The sequence below is a fragment of the Amphiura filiformis genome, chromosome 5, assembly GCF_039555335.1.
Source record: "Amphiura filiformis chromosome 5, Afil_fr2py, whole genome shotgun sequence".
NCBI lineage: Eukaryota > Metazoa > Echinodermata > Ophiuroidea > Amphilepidida > Amphiuridae > Amphiura > Amphiura filiformis.
Window position 1 is genome coordinate 27,258,598 of NC_092632.1, and position 17,071 is coordinate 27,275,668.

The window sequence follows — 17,071 nt, forward strand, 5'->3', positions numbered from 1 at the left end:
ACACCGCTAGGTCATGCTCCCCTCCCACCCACCTGAAACCTTCAAAACGTTTGGTATTATATATTTGTCAAATTCAGGACGTGTCTACGGTCCACTTAATTTTGCTCGCCGAGACCTCATGGTAGAAACAATTCTTCGTGGCCACGACCATGGTTTACCCGACTACAATACCGCTCGTGAGGCGCTAGGTCTGAAGAGGAAAAACAACTTTCTGGAAATTAATCCATATTACAATGACAGTACCATGTCTGAGATTGACGAAAGTGTGAGTGTTAAAATAGTATGTCTATGCTCCATGATCAATTTGATCATTTTAACTCATGCTTTTTGATAAAACAGATCAATCAAGTCTCAAAAACGAGTCTCCGTTGGCATATCATTGCATGGTTTCTTAATTAAGCTGTCTTGCCCTCGTAAGAGTTCTTATTTTAACACAAAAACATCGTATCCAGGCATATATGATAAATATACAAATAATGTGGAACCATGGCTAACGATCTGTGAGTTTTACTTTAAATTGTCAGAAGAAGCGTTTCACTTTGCAATGCTAGATAACTCGAAATCTACAGCACTCGCGGATCATTAGCTCAATTCCAAAAATAAGTTGGTGAGGCATTGGCCTATTGAACAGTAGATACATGACTTCTGGTGTGGTGTACTTCCAAACTACATGTACTATGTTTTTGTTTGTACGTAAGTGAATCATTAGGTTTAAACTTTCACTGGAGTTATGAATAAAAATAATATGAGCTTTTAGCTGATACCATAATCTGCAATATAATAGGGTAAAGTGTGTGCGTGTTGGGAGCTATCAATCGGGTTATCTACATTTAATATGGCGTTTCTAATTCTTTCCTAGGTATTACGTAACTTAGAAAATGTTTACCAAAACAACATTGATATAGTCGACCTTTGGGTAGGAGGTCTTTTTGAGACAACTGCAAGAGGACCGGGAGAACTTTTTCGTACTATAATTCTGGATCAGTTTATTCGGGTACGAGATGGTGATCGATTTTGGTTTGAAAATGAACGGAATGGGTATGTATGTGAGGCTGAATCCATGGCAGTGGTAGATTAATATTATGACTAACCAAGCTTAAACAAAGCTTCAGATCGTTACTAAGCGCGTTTTTATGCGCCGGTATTGCGTGGTGACCAGTACGTTGCAAATGATATTGAAATGTAGTAGAAGCGAAGTCAAAGAAAGAACCTGAACCTGATTTCATTCTTAAATATCCAACCCACAGTTTATTTACTAAGGAGCAGATAAAGTATATTCGTGGACTTACATTACATGACGTCATTACAAGATGTACCAATATATCTGCAGATGCAATTCAACAGGACGTTTTCCATTTTGTAGAAGGTATGACGATTTAGGCAAAGTAAAAGCCACATTATTCGATGTAGGCTGATATGATTTACACTATAAGGTTTTTGAAGTATGGCGGGCACAAAAGGAGAGAGCGTTTTTTGATTTGGGTAATCTTTTGTATGCTTTCTCAGCTGACAAAAGATTGCCGAAATCAAAGTACGCCCTCTACTTTTATGTCCGCCATACTTCAAAGTAGCTTATGACGGCATATTGTTTATTGTGTCGGGCTTGTAATGCAATGCGAAGTTTCTGGGTTTTAGGTTTTTTTCGTATGTCGTATCGTATAATTAGACAAGAAATGTTACTCAGGTTTTTTTTTCATGTTTGTTATCTTTTAGGCGATCCTTGCTGGGACGAAGCTATAGATTCAAACAAAGGTGGTCATGGAAACATGAACCGCACGGTATCCGAATTTGACATGGATGAGTGTACAGGCTTACAGACGTATGATTACTTCACTCACAGTCAGATTTCATTTGCGCTATCTTTTACAGCGGTTGTTTTATGGATTGTAGGTAAGGACACCTGAAAATATTGGCGTCTTTCAAAGTTTAATCAGGAGGGTGAAAGTGCATATAGGAACAATGCCAAAAACTACGTCACGCCGGTCACGCTATTGTTCGACTTAAACTACATCATTCGCCATTTTGTAAATATTAACGCATGATCGTTGCTTTGAAGTTTCCACCGGATAGTCTGTGGATAGCGCAAGAGCATGCTTTGACCATGCGCAAAATAATGAATATCATGAAGATGTTTAAGATTGATTCTTAGATGTTTCAAAAATTACCGTCATATTGCATAGATTCATCAAAGAATGGTTTGAAGTACTAACCTTATTTAGTAATTTTAAAAATCGGGAGAATTTTACAAAATCAATGTTTTTACCTGTCGGTATTACAACTCGTGAAACACATTAGTGATGTGCCTGGGTGACCTAATCTACTAACCTTTAACGTTTCCTCTATGAACTATAACCCTCCTACAATATGGCGCCTATTGTCTAGAGTTAAACTACATCTTTCGGTGTGTTACGTAATACTACGATGCCTATCCCATTATATCGATCCCTGGTTTAATGCATGTATTCATCGGGATGAATGGGTTATTGTAATGTGGTCGCATCTCACCACTGCGACCATGCTCGCAGGCCCGTTAAGGTTACACAAAGAGACGTATAAAAAACGTATAAAAGACGTATAAAGTTGTTCTCTAAAACAGAGTTTTCTCAGTAATCAAATATCGCAGCGAGTGAAATATTGGTGCATTGGATGTAGCTTCACATTGTTGTGGTTGTTATATACAAATTATTAGAATAAATTTTAAAATCCTTCGTTTAAAGCATTTTTACCCACCATGTTCACAATATCAAAAACACGTTCCATGAGGTATTTTTCAAATGTGCGCTCCGTATAAATCCACACCGAGCGATTGTTTTCTTCTTTTTCGTATTGTATTACAAATCGATCAAAGAAATAATGTTGCCATGGGGAAGAACCAAATACAGTACCGATTAAATTTTAAAAGCCCGTTTGGGGGAAAATTTTGGAGAATTTGCTTGAGAAAAAGCTGGTTTGTGAAATTATCGATATCTTGATTACGAGACGTTAATTTAGACATCTGAATACCTACATTATTTCTCAACATTCTGCCAATTGCTATTCCATTTGATTTTCACTCCAAATTGAAGCTAGTTTTGCAAAAAACGAGGTTTTCCTCCATCAGTTCGTTCAAAATTTCAGCGCCGACATGCGTGTTTATTCTAAGAGCCATGATGCGGACGCGATTGTAATCATATGTAATTGCATCCAATTATAGTTATATCATCCGCTTTGAGAACTACGAACTGATTTTTGGGCAATGTAAGGGCTTAAACCGTATGTTTTGGGTCTAATGAACTAAAGTTGGGCCAAACTACAAGCGGTAGGGCTAAGATATTCAAAATTTGTCCAAATTTGAGCTAAAAGCTACAATTATCAGAGTTATGACCCATGATCCCCAAATATGTCTTCGGAACTACTGGAGACCATGAAAAGAACCCTTGCTAAAATCGGACCACTTTTACCATATATTTGTCATGTCTTGTCCGCTTCTGATTGTTGTTGTAGTTGCATTGTACACCATAACAGCAATCCACTTGGTGGATGATAATTCGCGCGTTGTAAGTCCAATATTTTGTTATCAAGTTACTTTATCGTGAACATCTGGCGTGCATATAGGCCTAAAATGTAAGTACGTTTTCTTTTGCCATATAATTATCAGCTTATCGGCTTAGAATTATATATAATTCTGTACAGTTTTAATATTAAGGTATTCGGATGTGATATTGGAATCTTTTATTTCAATCATGGATTTCATAAATACATGATATTGTATAATTCTAAGCCGGTTTTCTCTAGAATTAGGTTGAGTTGAATTAGTTTTTTAACTGATACTGTAAATTGTTGTTTTTCTTTGAATGACAAGGCTGTGTTGCAGTTTTACATTTTTTGGTGAAATGGCAATCCAGGAAAACTAGGGTGAAACAGAAGGCTCTTTACGAGAAATACGGTGTGATTCATCATGTTAAGGTCTTGGGCATATCACATCAAGGTAAGAATACTATAATACATTACCTTTTTATCTGTAAAATGCAGACTTGAATCTTTAACTTTACCTGCAAATATATGAAAATAAACACATTCACAAAGCATATCTATTTCCTTTTTGGAAGATTATAACTCAAAATATGTTCAAAATTATAGCCATAGGACCCCTGGATATCCAGGAAAACAAATAGATGAAAGAAAGCAAGCACCACTTTTCAGCAAATATTGTTTAGGTCGATGATTTCGTAAACACTCCTATAAACAACTTTCGATTTGTATAGTCGGTTTAAAAGTTTGAAACCGACTATACACCCTTAAAGACAGGTGGTTAAAGCGATAATCGCTTTTATTGGTTATAACGACAAAAGAAACAATTGATTCAAGTTGTAAGCAGTGGCAAGTTTAAAAGCAATCTTAAGCAACTTCAAACAATGCGTTGGCTACGTTACATAGTGTTGTCTACTAATAATAACAATTTTTTTTTGATATTTAAATATGTTTATCATATTAAAGCGATGGTCTTTGTTTTAGTAATTTAAGTTGCCATGTTTACACGTTCATAGCTGCTGAATGGTGTGGTCCTAAGGAAGGTCACCGTCAAGTCCAAGTCATACTTTGCAACGGGAAACAAATTCAAGTCAACCACGAAGATGGCATCAAGACATATCGAACCATCGATCTAAGCATGGTAACAGACCTTACATTCTCCGTTTCATCCGACCGTAAGCGACAATATGTCATGATTGAGGTGAATAAGGAATATGATTTGGTGATCAGATTTGACAACGAAAGCAAGAGAAATGCGTTTATTACCGACTTCGAGCTTTGGTTGACTAAACCAAATGTTGGGATTAGAGGGAAACAAATGCAGATCAGAGAGAAGAATTTATGCGCCATGGCTACCACCAAAGAAGATAGACAGAAGACTCTCGAGAAATTTGTCAAGCTAGTCTTCGCACAGGTATGTAAGTCAAATACAAATATAAATTGATCAGAAATGTTGCCATAAAGCTTTTTTTAATGTAGTGTATGCAGGAGGATGGAAGCAGGCGCCAGCTTCTTGGTAATTCTGCAAACATTATTCACAATTAATCTATTTCAGTAAATTTTAGCCTTTCCGCCCACGGTAATTTAACAACCATTTTACAAATGAAGAGCTTGTTTCCAAACCATGTTAAGTCCACAACCACATATTTCTGATTAACCTGTGCGATTATGCAATGGGTTGTTGTATAGTAATTTCAGTTATATGCACCATTACAAAGCAAACAGTGGTTGGATGCACAGTAACAATACTGTGTGAGGCCTTTAGTTCCCAAATGAGAAAAATAGTCTGCATATTGTTAAGCAGCATTAAAGTGGTAAATAATGGCTTGTTGCAAACTTGTCAAAGTAATTGTGATTGTATCACACAAGTAAATGAGTAACATGTGGTTGTGGACTTAACATGGTTTGGAAACAAGCTCTTCAAATCCAGGATCCGCATCTACAGTTAAGCTTCTCCCCCTCGCATATTACCGGAATGGAATGTCATTACTTAAAATTATGTTACATTTTAATTTGTTCTATTCTGTTCGGAGTTGTGTTTAGACGATAGGCGTCAGCAATTATAATATTGCTAATTTAGCAATGTTACACCACTGACGTAGATATGCGAGTCATCGTAAACGTTGATTCTATTCTTGCCCATTTTAACGACGATAGAGAAAGATACTCGTAGCGTGATTATTATAGCGTTTAATTTATACATTATGTTTGGTAATAAAACGGACATTCTGTCTTATTTGAAGGTTTCTAATCTGAACGTTGATATTGAATCAGATGAATTCCGAGGAGTTAAAAAAGTTCCTGCCAAAAACCAACCCAAAGGCCTACTGTCATTTGAACTGACAAAAACTGAATTTGCTGAAACCCTTTCGATGAAGCCTGATAGTCTCTTCGTTGAAAAGATGTTTGAATTGGCGGATAAAACCAACAGTGGAACGATCTCATTCCGAGAGTTTTTGGATGTCCTCGTTATGTTTACTAAAGGTATATCTCGCCCTGTGCGATCATCTATTCAGATTCGTATCTATTCACAGTAATGTATAGTTACACAATCTGCAGTTCATTCAAAGACTTGTGATGGAAGGTTCTCATACATAGGAACAGCACTGAGGAACACAATAACCGATCAACTTCAAACTTGGTATGGTGATAGTATATGGTAGTTTGAAGTTGATGTGCTGTATAGTTTTGTGTTATGTTATTTGCATATTTCTGAATATTGAAGAGCTTATTTGTGTATTTTGTCTACAATGCCATTATTCCATTCTGGAGCTTACATGCAGTTTTTCCCAAGTAACTTCAAACTTGGTAGGGTGATAGCGCATGATCACCTCTTGGGTTGTATATATGTGTCATGCTATTTGCATATTTATGAATATTAACGACTTCAATTGCATATTATTTGTATTTACAAACGTTTCATATTTACAAACCTTTGTGTGGGGCTGCCTTAATTACGAACCGCGCAATTCTAGTTGTCCGTATGTTATTGTAAAATATTTTTTGCAAACATTCTCTTTGCTGACATCAGGTCAACCTGAAGATAAGATGCGTATGATGTTTAACATGTATGACCTTGACGGATCGGGAGCATTAGATCGAAACAAGTTCAATATTATGTTAAAGTAAGTGCACTCTGCAAGTTATACATTTAAATGGGGGGATGAGTCGTCCAGTCCATATGCAAAGCGTCCTTTGATCTGTACATAACTTTTGTGATCAAATACTCGAGCTTCATTGCTTTTGCTATTCTGATACCATCAGATTTCTTCAGGCAACTGACCCGAATACTTGAAGACGGTTAATAAATTTCTGGCCCGGTTCCATGCATCTTATCGAGCTGTGGCCCAGGACAAACATCACGGAAGCCATCTGGGAAAGTTGCCGGATGGTGTCGGATGGTATCAACGTAGCAATTTGCCAAATCAAGTAAGCTCCAGTATTCGATTAAGTTAAACAAATTTTCGATTTCACTGACTGGATGACTGAGAACAACCCCAAAGTAGAGCTTTTGGCGAAAGTGAAACGGCTCTTATCTGCACATGAAAGAAGAAGTAAACAAGCTTTCGTAAAGATCTTTTTTGGACAGTACTACACCGTCTCGTGCTTATAATTATGTTAGCGCTCCATTAATATTGATGATGAAATTGTGAAAAGTGTTTATTCTAATCAATGTTTATGTTCTTTTTTAAAGATCTATGATGGAGATGGTTAACGCATCATTAGAATCATCCCAACTAGAGAAAGTCATTAATTCGATGTTCATTGCTGCTGGGTTTGAAAATAAAGCAGAATTAACATTCCAAGACTTCATCGTTTTGATGGCTGAACATAAGGACGATTTTAACGAGTCGGCACTGCAAATATCTGGTAAATAGCTATCTGGGCGCAAACCTGTCAGCAGTCTTGACAAGATCACAAAATCATGTTGTAAATGCCTATAGATATGCCTTGTCATAAAAAATGAATTTAGTATAGAATCGATAAGATCTTAAATTTCGATATTTATGCCGATACAGATAAGTTAGTCTTATGTTTCGTGTGTCAAATTTAAATGACCGTATATCTCTTTGATATTCATTTGCTTTGATATTCATATTCATTACTTACAGATAAGTTTAACGTCTTCCAAAATGAAACTGAGAAACTAACAAGGTATATATATGTTATCGTAGCCGAGATACTTAGTTCAAACTACAATACTCGTCAAAAGTGTTGGGACTCTTTTGATAGAATAATGTAAATAAGCCCCCACCCCTCCACCAGATCAATATTGAACATTGTTTGTCATGCGCGCATGGTGGTACCCAACATTGATTGGTGGGGAAGGGGAAGGGTTGGGGTGTTAGGAAAGGGTTTAGGCTTGACCAAAGAAACCTCCATTTAAGCACATTAAAAAATACTAAAAATTATATAGTGTTCGTTTTCCATAAGTGTCCAGACACATTTTGACGAGTAACGTAACTAAGTACCATTCTTGTTAAGACATTAATGCTCAAATCATATTACACCAGCAAATTAAACAAGACCGAATTAAAAAAAAAAGACTTGCGTCTGACGTCACTGCCAATCACACTCCCACGACCCTTGATTGGTAAGAAGCGCGTAAAAAGAAGGTTGATTCATGTTGAGCCGATCAGAGAAAATGAATAGCAGAAAATGGCCAAAAATATTACAGTACTTTTTCAAGGCAAAAAGCAACTTTTGTAGCCATTGTTGACATGGTGCATTCAAGAAAGAAAGTTTCGTATTACCAAATCTTTTGAGACGGGTGCAAAATTAACCACAAGGTATGCTGTTTTTCTTTTTATATCGTCTTTGATTATAGTCCAAGCAGATTTCGAAGGAGAGGCACCATCAACGTAGATACTCTAGAGGGAGTCCAAGTCTTAACGAGGAACGCGAATCGTTGGAGGTCAACACTAAGTTACATTGAGAACAAGCGTCTTCATATATTCTTGCTTTCGATGTATATCATCATCTGCGTCTTACTTTTCGTCGAACGAGCATATAGTAAGTTTGTGTATCATTTCTGAAATGGACTATCCTCGTCTTGATGAACGAAGCGAGGATATCTTCTGGTCCCTCGATTTAGAAAAGAAGAAATTTGAAATTCTGCAATTTATTTACGCGTTAATAACGGGATTACCAAAAATTAAATGAACAGAGCTGCGTTACCATACGCGAATAAGCGAATGTTTGGTCACTTTATTTCTAAAATTGGCCCTTCCAGTCGTTGATGGCGTTTCATAAGCAACTTAAATTTTATTGGACATATTGCACAGTTTTCCCCTTCAGTGGTTTAGAGAGAGTAGCCTAATAGCCATTTAAAGTCAGCATAGCATTGCTCATTGTACATCGAATGCCAAAACGCCCTCAACGATTCGAAGGGGTCAATTATAAACTCAATAGATGCTTTGATATGTGCTTACATTTTTGATACGCCCTCGGTTGGTCTTTGATTTAAAAACGCTGCAAGGTAAGAGGTCCTATAGTCTAAATTGAGAAAGTTGATTTTTTGCATTCAAAGCAAATAATACTAACAATTTTACCAAACATTTTTGCAAGGTTTTTGAAAGTTTTGAAAAGATTTTATGTGGTCTGCCATAGACAATCTATACTTCATCTATACTTCCCAGAATTCTTCATCGTTATAAACCACAATATATTGCTGAATTTTTTCTTAGTCGTATTTTTGTATTTTTATTTGTATACAGCGTTTTCGACGGAACGAGAGGATAAAGGACTGCGACGTATTGCCGGTTACGGTTTGTCTATAACGAAAGGATCAGCAAGTGTCATGATGTTTACCTACTCATCACTATTATTAACTATGTGTCGTAACATTATTACAAAGCTTAGAGAAACATTTTTACGCCTCTACATACCATTTGATGCCTCTACTTCTATGCACAAGATTATTGCTAGATTAGCGCTTCTCCTTACGTGTAAGTGGTATAATTGGAATTTAATAACTGCGCATTTGTTGTTCAGAGAGAATTGTGAAAAAATCTAAACTTTGGAACTTTGGAACCGAGATCCAAAGCAAAATTGTTAAAGTTTTTACAATACCCGAAAAATAGCAGATGTAAAGATATTAATCTAATTCACATCTTATTTCAAAACAATATAACAATTTGATCATTTTAAATTATAATCCAAAATACAGATTTGAAATAACAAAATTCATTTTCCTCAAATGAATCGAATAGGAAAAGAATGATTCATTACATAATGCCTGGGAATCGTAAGTCGATGGTATCGCGCGCAACGGTTGCAATGCCAGAAGATTAATGGATTTTCAAAGCTATTAGATAATAACAAGCTGTAAAAATATTCATGTTTAATAATAATTACAAGTGACAATTAAAGTAAAGCAATACTGTTATTATTGTTTTTTCAGTGGTCCATATCATTGGTCATGGCTTTAATTTTTATCACATCAATACACACTCGCCAGACGACTTGTCATGTTATTTCCCGGACTATTTTCATCGGTTAGTATTGTAGCTTGTCGCAGACGTTTCCTAAAATTATGTATCATCTTATGCACTATTTTGCCATGCGATCATAACACTTTGCACAACTGGCAAAAATATATGAACATTCTATTTTGAATTTTTGTGTGTGAATATACAGTCAACAGTAAAGATAAAGGGTGTTCCGCTACTTAAATACTACTATTCTTCTTTAATGAAGAATGGCTCAGTTTTGTTTCATTGATTTTGAACATCAACATAAAATTGCAGCGATAATTTGTCACTTGTGATCAATTGAGACGTCCGTTGTCCTGTCACTTGAAAGTTTAAATAGATCTGAGGTTATTAATTTTTGATAATTAATGATGCAAATGGCGAATAGTTATATATAGCTAAACATTGACCTAAATTGATTTGATTGTATGTTTTTTTGTTTTGTTTGTTTGTTTGTTTAATTGTTTATTTGTTTCTTTGTTTTTAGATCACACACCTTAACCAATTTCCATTACTGGTGTTGGAACACAATTACAGGTTCCACTGGAGTACTCATGGTGCTAGTTTGTGCCGTTATGTACACATTTGCCACCCAAATAGCCCGTCGTGAGGTCTTCCAGGTCTTCTGGCTTACTCATAGTTTGTATATTGTCTTATACATGTTAATGATTCTTCATGGCATCGGGCTTTTGGTACAGCATCCCGTTAAGTGGTTGTTTTTCCTTGGTCCTGCCATCCTGTTCACCTTGGATAAGCTTGTCAGTATTTCCCGGAATAAAGCAGAAATTTCTGTTGTAAAAGCTGAGCTACTACCATCAGGTACGACCGATAATTTGCACTTGTTTTAGTTACCTAATAATTGTTAGTATACAATTGCTAATTGGTCAAATTGTAAAGGGTCAAAAACATACAGATACAAATAGATAGCAAACAACAACAATAATAAGGAATATCGAAAAAGTTTGCTTATGAAATAATCTTTTATCATGTTTATGGTATACTTTTTCCGCCTTCTCGTCATAGATGTGATACATTTAGAATTTATACGACCAAGAGGCTTCGAATTTAAGTCTGGACAGTGGGTACGCATTGCCTGTAAAGAACTAAGAAGCGGGGAATACCATCCCTTTACGCTGTCTTCATCACCACATGAAGCACACTTGTCTTTATACATTCGAGCTGTTGGGCCATGGACGGTTAATTTGCGAAAGGCATTTGATCCAGATGTCATAGGTGACTGCCCTTACCCTAAGGTTAGTAAGAAGGGAGCAGCATGGCACACTAGCTAAGGGATCTCGTTACAGTCGGTTCCGATCAGAGTAATAAACCCGATTGTTGGCTACACTTGCTTGTCCTGTAAAAATGCCCCGACCAGCTATCGACGGCTATCCCCTTCACCAAGCCATTTTATAGATATTTCAGTTGTTTTTGCCTAGATATGATTGACTTTTTTTTTTTAAATAGATACGTAAATCTAGTATCAAAGAAATGTTACGGACTCTTGCTTCTCGGCCTGGGGCTATGTAATAATTGTGTAATAATTGTCTTTGCACACTTAAATATTTGCACAGGGGATCCAAATCAAAAGCTTCAATGGCAATCTATGTGATACGGGCGGGGAAATGTTATATTTGAGATAATATTGAAATATTAAAATGGTACAACAAAGATGTTCGCTCACAACCATAAATAGCTTTATACCGTATTGCACCCCTTTCGACCTGTCAGAAATAGGTTGGTACCGCCCCTAGTATTCACCCGACCGGGAATTCTCATTGCATTGGATAGCTGCACCTCTTAACCTCTTAAACCATAATATACACATACTAAGCATACCACAAGAAATGTCCTATTATATATTTCCACTTACTTTCTACGTACAGCTTTTCTTAGATGGACCCTATGGTTCAGGTCACCAGGATTGGTGTCGATTTGATGTGTCGGTTCTAGTTGGAGGGGGTACTGGAGTCACACCGTTTGCATCCATCCTTCAAGACATCACTCACATGTCAAATAGCCGTCAACGTTTGAAATGCAAGAAGGTACGCTAATGAACTATTAAAGCTATTAGATAAAAAGCTTTCTAAAATGGCATGTGTCTCTACGCCAAATCAAGGCGGCGGGATCATTTCAGCGTAATTATAGAGGCCCAGGGGATTCACTCGATCATTATAAAAAATATTTGAAGAAATCAAAGAGCCCTTGGAGTAAAAGGTGCAGTGTAATGAGTGACAGACACCATATTTTTAATTTAGCTTGGATCCGTAAATATGGCACCACTCGCCCTTGTTTTAGGAATAGGCTTTTTTCACTATTTACCAGCAAACCATTGTTGAAGCTATTTCACATACATGTTAAAAAAACTCCAGAGACAGAATGAGGCCATATATTGTTGAAATATCTTTTGCTGATTTCGCATGATAATGTCACGAACTCGTAAATTTTAAGGTCAAATTCCAAAAACAAAAACAAAACATTGCGATAGCAATATTTCCCGACTTATGCCATTTCATCGTCGTATCAGTGTCTTCATTATTTCCTTGAGACCTTTTCCAAACGCTCTTTATTACGTAAAATATATTATACAATAAATTACACCAGCAGGGCATGATAGAAAGGGTCATCGGTACCTATAAGCGGGCGTAGGCACCAAGAGTGCTATAGGACCAAATTCAATGTGGTGCCTAATTATTGTAATATATTCAACAAGTTGCTTTAATTGGTTTATAATAGGTTCATTTTGTTTGGGTAACGAGAACGCAGAAACAATTCGAATGGTTGACAGACATCATCCGAGAGGTCGAACAAAACGACGCCAGTAACTTTGTCACTATACATATGTTCATCACACAGTTCTATGAGCAATTTGATTTGCGTACAACGATGCTGGTAAGTGGAGCACCATGCAGTTAAGACACTATGGGATTTGATCTGCTACATTCGTTACGTAACTTTAAAAGTCTGTTGGGTAAAATTGTGCAGTGTCTACCATTTACGTGCCTTCAATAATAATACATGACAGAGGTTGCATTTTCGGTTGTCCGCTCATCATGCAGTTATTGTTGCCTACATGTATGCACACAACACAGCAGCACTTACAATAGGCAATTGACCCCTACTGGTAGCACTGTGTTGTAGATATAGGAGATGAACTAGTTAGCGTCATATATCAAAAAGTATAAAAGCTATGATTTTAGTACTTGCTCTATGTTTCAATTACTTATTCTTTTCAAAATATCTGAATGTTCAACCCGGTACAAGCTTTAATAATGGGGGACCATACATTTGTATGAGAAAGAAATCCTACCATCTATCCAAACTCCCATGTTATTCCAATGCACATTTTGCTTCACCGGGCCGCCCTGGCTTGGTCGCATTTGGAAGAGGGGTGTCACGAAACCGTAATAGGTACAAATTTAGTACTTTCTGTCAATCAAGTATGGTTTATTCTCTACATGTCAAACTTTAAATCACTAGCATAGTCCTTATAATAACGGGAGACCGCCTTGATGAGTAAATGACAGCAAACCAGTGAAAAATACCCCAAACTCGGTCAGTGGAGCTCCACCCGTACATGTCAATAGCGTCATTATCGATTAGATTAGTCGACCGTAGCGGACAATTCGATCGCTCATTGGATTAATATGTGACCGTTCACGGCGAATGAGCCATAAATTCCTCCCCCGGTCAATTTTGTTTTATTTCGTGTTAAGAAAATATACATCATAAGCTTTAAAATGGTATATGGTACTTCAAACGATATCCAGAAGCGGGGTTATGGTTTGTTAAACTTTGCTCCTTCAACAAAATTATAGCTTTTTTTGTTTCTACATGTGTCACTTTTTCCACATTGCTGGCAATAAATATCAAGCAGTCATAATTGGCGGTCATTTCAAATCATCCCCAAGTCAACGAGGTTTAAGAAAGTTCTCTGATTGTTAATTGTTGGTTATACATACCTATACAAAATACAATGCCTGGTAACCCACCACTTGAACAGGATTTAGCCAAAGCAAACAAAGACCAGCGCTATTAAAATTTCTATAGCCATCTAAGGTAGAAGCTTATTATCCACTTCAATAATAGGATTATTGATTGATGTTTGACTATCAAAATGAGATAGATGTCGCGTCAGCTTAAGTTACCGATGAATACGACCTTCGTACACATTTTACAGTTTACACTGTAACTCAGAATACAATTTAGGGAATTTACGGCTCATTCGTGCTGTACGGTCACATATTATCACGTGGTAATAAATTTGCATTGGACAATCGATTACTATAATGGTTTAGTACTGCATATCTCGGTTTAATCTTCACTGCGGGTTTATGGCTGGAAAGCGGTGAATTTGCCGTGGACATAACTGCACTATGTGCGCCCTTCTGTTCTTAGCTTTGTTCGGGTCTTTGTTCACCTTATCGACGGCTCGCCTTCAGCAGCGGGAGACGTTACTGAAAATTTCAGCCGATGGGGAAGACGCTGTAGAAAATTAGCATCTGCGTCTGTCGAAACGGAAAAACGCCCACTTTTGATTCCCATTTTTTCGCCTCCTTTTTTGACCACCGAGCCATATTCTCCGACCCACCTACTAAAGTATTTATAAACACTCCCTTAATCAGCATCATTAAAAAGGGTAGACAAAAACTATTAGAAACTATTTCTCCGAATAATTTTGACAATACATTATCAGCTATATTAGCTAACGTTGTGGTATTAATATTTTCAGTATATCTGTGAGCGCCATTTTCAGAAGATATCGGGTCGATCTCTCTTCACTGGACTGCTTTCAGTCACTCATTTTGGAAGACCAGATTTCTTGTCATTCCTCAGCACTCTTCAACAAGGACATCAAGAGGTATGTAGAACAATTTATGGTGATATCCGCATATTGACGTATACCAGATAACTATAAAGCGTGAGCGATTACAATTTACCGCTTTTGGAAAGCTGAATTTTGCGACTCATCGCTCGTCGCTTTTGAATTTATACACGGTGATCGCGATTGCAGACGACAATTAAAATATACCAAATTCCTCAAAACACATTTATTGCTGTCAATAATTATTGCTCTGAATTAATTCATCCCCGAAAGTTAATGCTCGCGAAAGGTAAATAAATTAGAAAAATAACAGATTTAGTTGGTAGGAAATGATTGGTTGATGCATTCACGGGACAAGCTCGGAAGTTGAGATTTCTTCAACTTGCAAAATCTGCGTTGTTTTTTGCCTCAGCAATTTGTATCGATTGATCAGCTCAACACTCTAGAAATGAGATTACACTGAGCATGCGTGAGAATCGCTTTTTTGCAAAAGCGATCGAGTATAAATACAGCTTAACTCCCCCATACGCCGTGGTATTATGGTGGGACGGACGCGTATCCCTAACCTTAAGGGGTTAGATGTATCGCGGCCCATTATGATCGCAGCGGCCCATTATGGTTGCAGAAAGAAATTAAGCGGACATGGGATAGCTGGTAGCGCCCTCTATAGTCAGTAAAATACAACGGGACGATTTGTGGTTACTTATTTTCCACAAACGGTGTTTTATTATGGCGACCATCGGCGGCTTTGCATCGAGAAAACAATCGATAACAACGCCCTCTATAGTCAGTATTATAGAACGTGACGGTTTATGGTTATCTTGGGTTTATCAGACTGCATCATCATTTGATTAATTGTTGCTTGTCATTTTGTGATTTAGAGAATAAAGGATATGACTTTTGAACAGTATTTTGAGCAGTGGATGTCGGAACAGACGGTATCCACTACAATAAAATCAATTCATTGTTTATTAAAAAAATTCGTATCGTTTATTCTCATTAATCTTTAGTCAGATATAATTTTAATAACTATTACTATTAACTGTCCATTTACGGGCTGATAGACGACACCCGAAATCATGCGATTGTCCAATTATTGTATTATATTTCGAAGAATATATTTTACCCGATATTTTTATTTAGTAATCGATTTAAAACACCATTCTTCTTCCGTATAAGTGCCTCCCTCATATGTATGAGTATTGTCGCACTGCGTACAGACAAGCTGTACTTATGTTTTACTCTGGAACCTAGAGTAGATGAGTGTATTTTTGAAGTACAGTCAACATGACCGGGATGATCCCCTGCTCTTTTCGAATAGCCTGTGACGTTCTTTAACGTGCACACTACATTAATGTGAGAAAATATGCATGTACACGGGACCGACAGCTTAAAGTGCCCTCCGAAGCACTAAGCAAGTAGAGTGAAGTGTCTTGCTCAAGGACACAAAGAGCCGGACCTGGGATTCGAACCCTTGACCCTTGGGTTCACAGTCCTATGCCTTAACCGCTAAGCCACGCTCTCCTCTAGGCCACGCTAGGCCACGCTCTCCTCCATTAAATGTATTCTGCCCTAGTATCACAACAAACAACATACACGTACGTCGCAATTGTGACTTTCGATGACTTCAGGTTGTTGGTATCTCAAACCCCAAACCCTAAATCAACACTTAAAATTGAAAATATGCATGTACGTTTCAAAGGAAGCTGATCATGGTTTTACCCTCCTTTAATTGTATGTATCACAGCCATGACAGCCCTAAATGCTAAGTTAATGCTATGATTTACATTATTCTTCAGGTTCGTCGTATTGGTGTGTTTAGCTGTGGACCCCCAGGAATGACTGGATGCGTGGAAAAGGCATGTGTTGAACTCAATAAGTTTGACGCAACCAAATTTATTCATCACTATGAAAATTTCTAAAGAATCGGCTTAATTTGTATTCATATCAGGTGCAGGGTTTTAACCGGGCTCGATTCTTTTGTGAAAAAGTAGAGCCCAGTTGATGTAGAATTTTGGTGAACCTGAAGCTACTACAATTTTGTTCCACATAACACAGTTTAAATACCGGTTCTTAAATCTTACTTTGTGTTTAAAAGACCATGCTACAATTTATTCTGGTATGTAATGTGAGAAATTGAGACTTTCTACCAGGAGAGTGAGGGGACAGTTTTAGGTTCAAATAGCTTACGGACCGTTTTTATTTCATTATAACCGGGGTTTACCGGTGGGCAAATAGAGCCCCGAGAGCCTGCTTATTTTTTTTC

At 37.2% G+C, this 17,071-nt stretch overlaps 1 protein-coding gene across 1 annotated transcript in view; it reads left to right on the plus strand.

The window, feature by feature from the left end:
- Positions 1–16,754, plus strand: part of LOC140152099 (dual oxidase 2-like) — a 35,085-nt gene extending 18,331 nt beyond the window's left edge. Inside the window, exons 16-34 of the mRNA XM_072174397.1 lie at positions 78–265; positions 860–1,038; positions 1,248–1,366; positions 1,714–1,890; positions 3,842–3,967; positions 4,527–4,924; positions 5,754–5,994; positions 6,542–6,635; positions 7,205–7,380; positions 7,623–7,665; positions 8,339–8,523; positions 9,228–9,458; positions 9,914–10,007; positions 10,471–10,802; positions 11,007–11,236; positions 11,867–12,025; positions 12,717–12,872; positions 14,713–14,841; positions 16,605–16,754. Coding sequence (XP_072030498.1) covers positions 78–265; positions 860–1,038; positions 1,248–1,366; positions 1,714–1,890; positions 3,842–3,967; positions 4,527–4,924; positions 5,754–5,994; positions 6,542–6,635; positions 7,205–7,380; positions 7,623–7,665; positions 8,339–8,523; positions 9,228–9,458; positions 9,914–10,007; positions 10,471–10,802; positions 11,007–11,236; positions 11,867–12,025; positions 12,717–12,872; positions 14,713–14,841; positions 16,605–16,727 — 3,380 coding nt within the window. The 3' untranslated portion in view covers positions 16,728–16,754. The remainder of the gene's footprint in view (positions 1–77; positions 266–859; positions 1,039–1,247; positions 1,367–1,713; positions 1,891–3,841; positions 3,968–4,526; positions 4,925–5,753; positions 5,995–6,541; positions 6,636–7,204; positions 7,381–7,622; positions 7,666–8,338; positions 8,524–9,227; positions 9,459–9,913; positions 10,008–10,470; positions 10,803–11,006; positions 11,237–11,866; positions 12,026–12,716; positions 12,873–14,712; positions 14,842–16,604) is intronic.
- Positions 16,755–17,071: the final 317 nt, after the last annotated feature.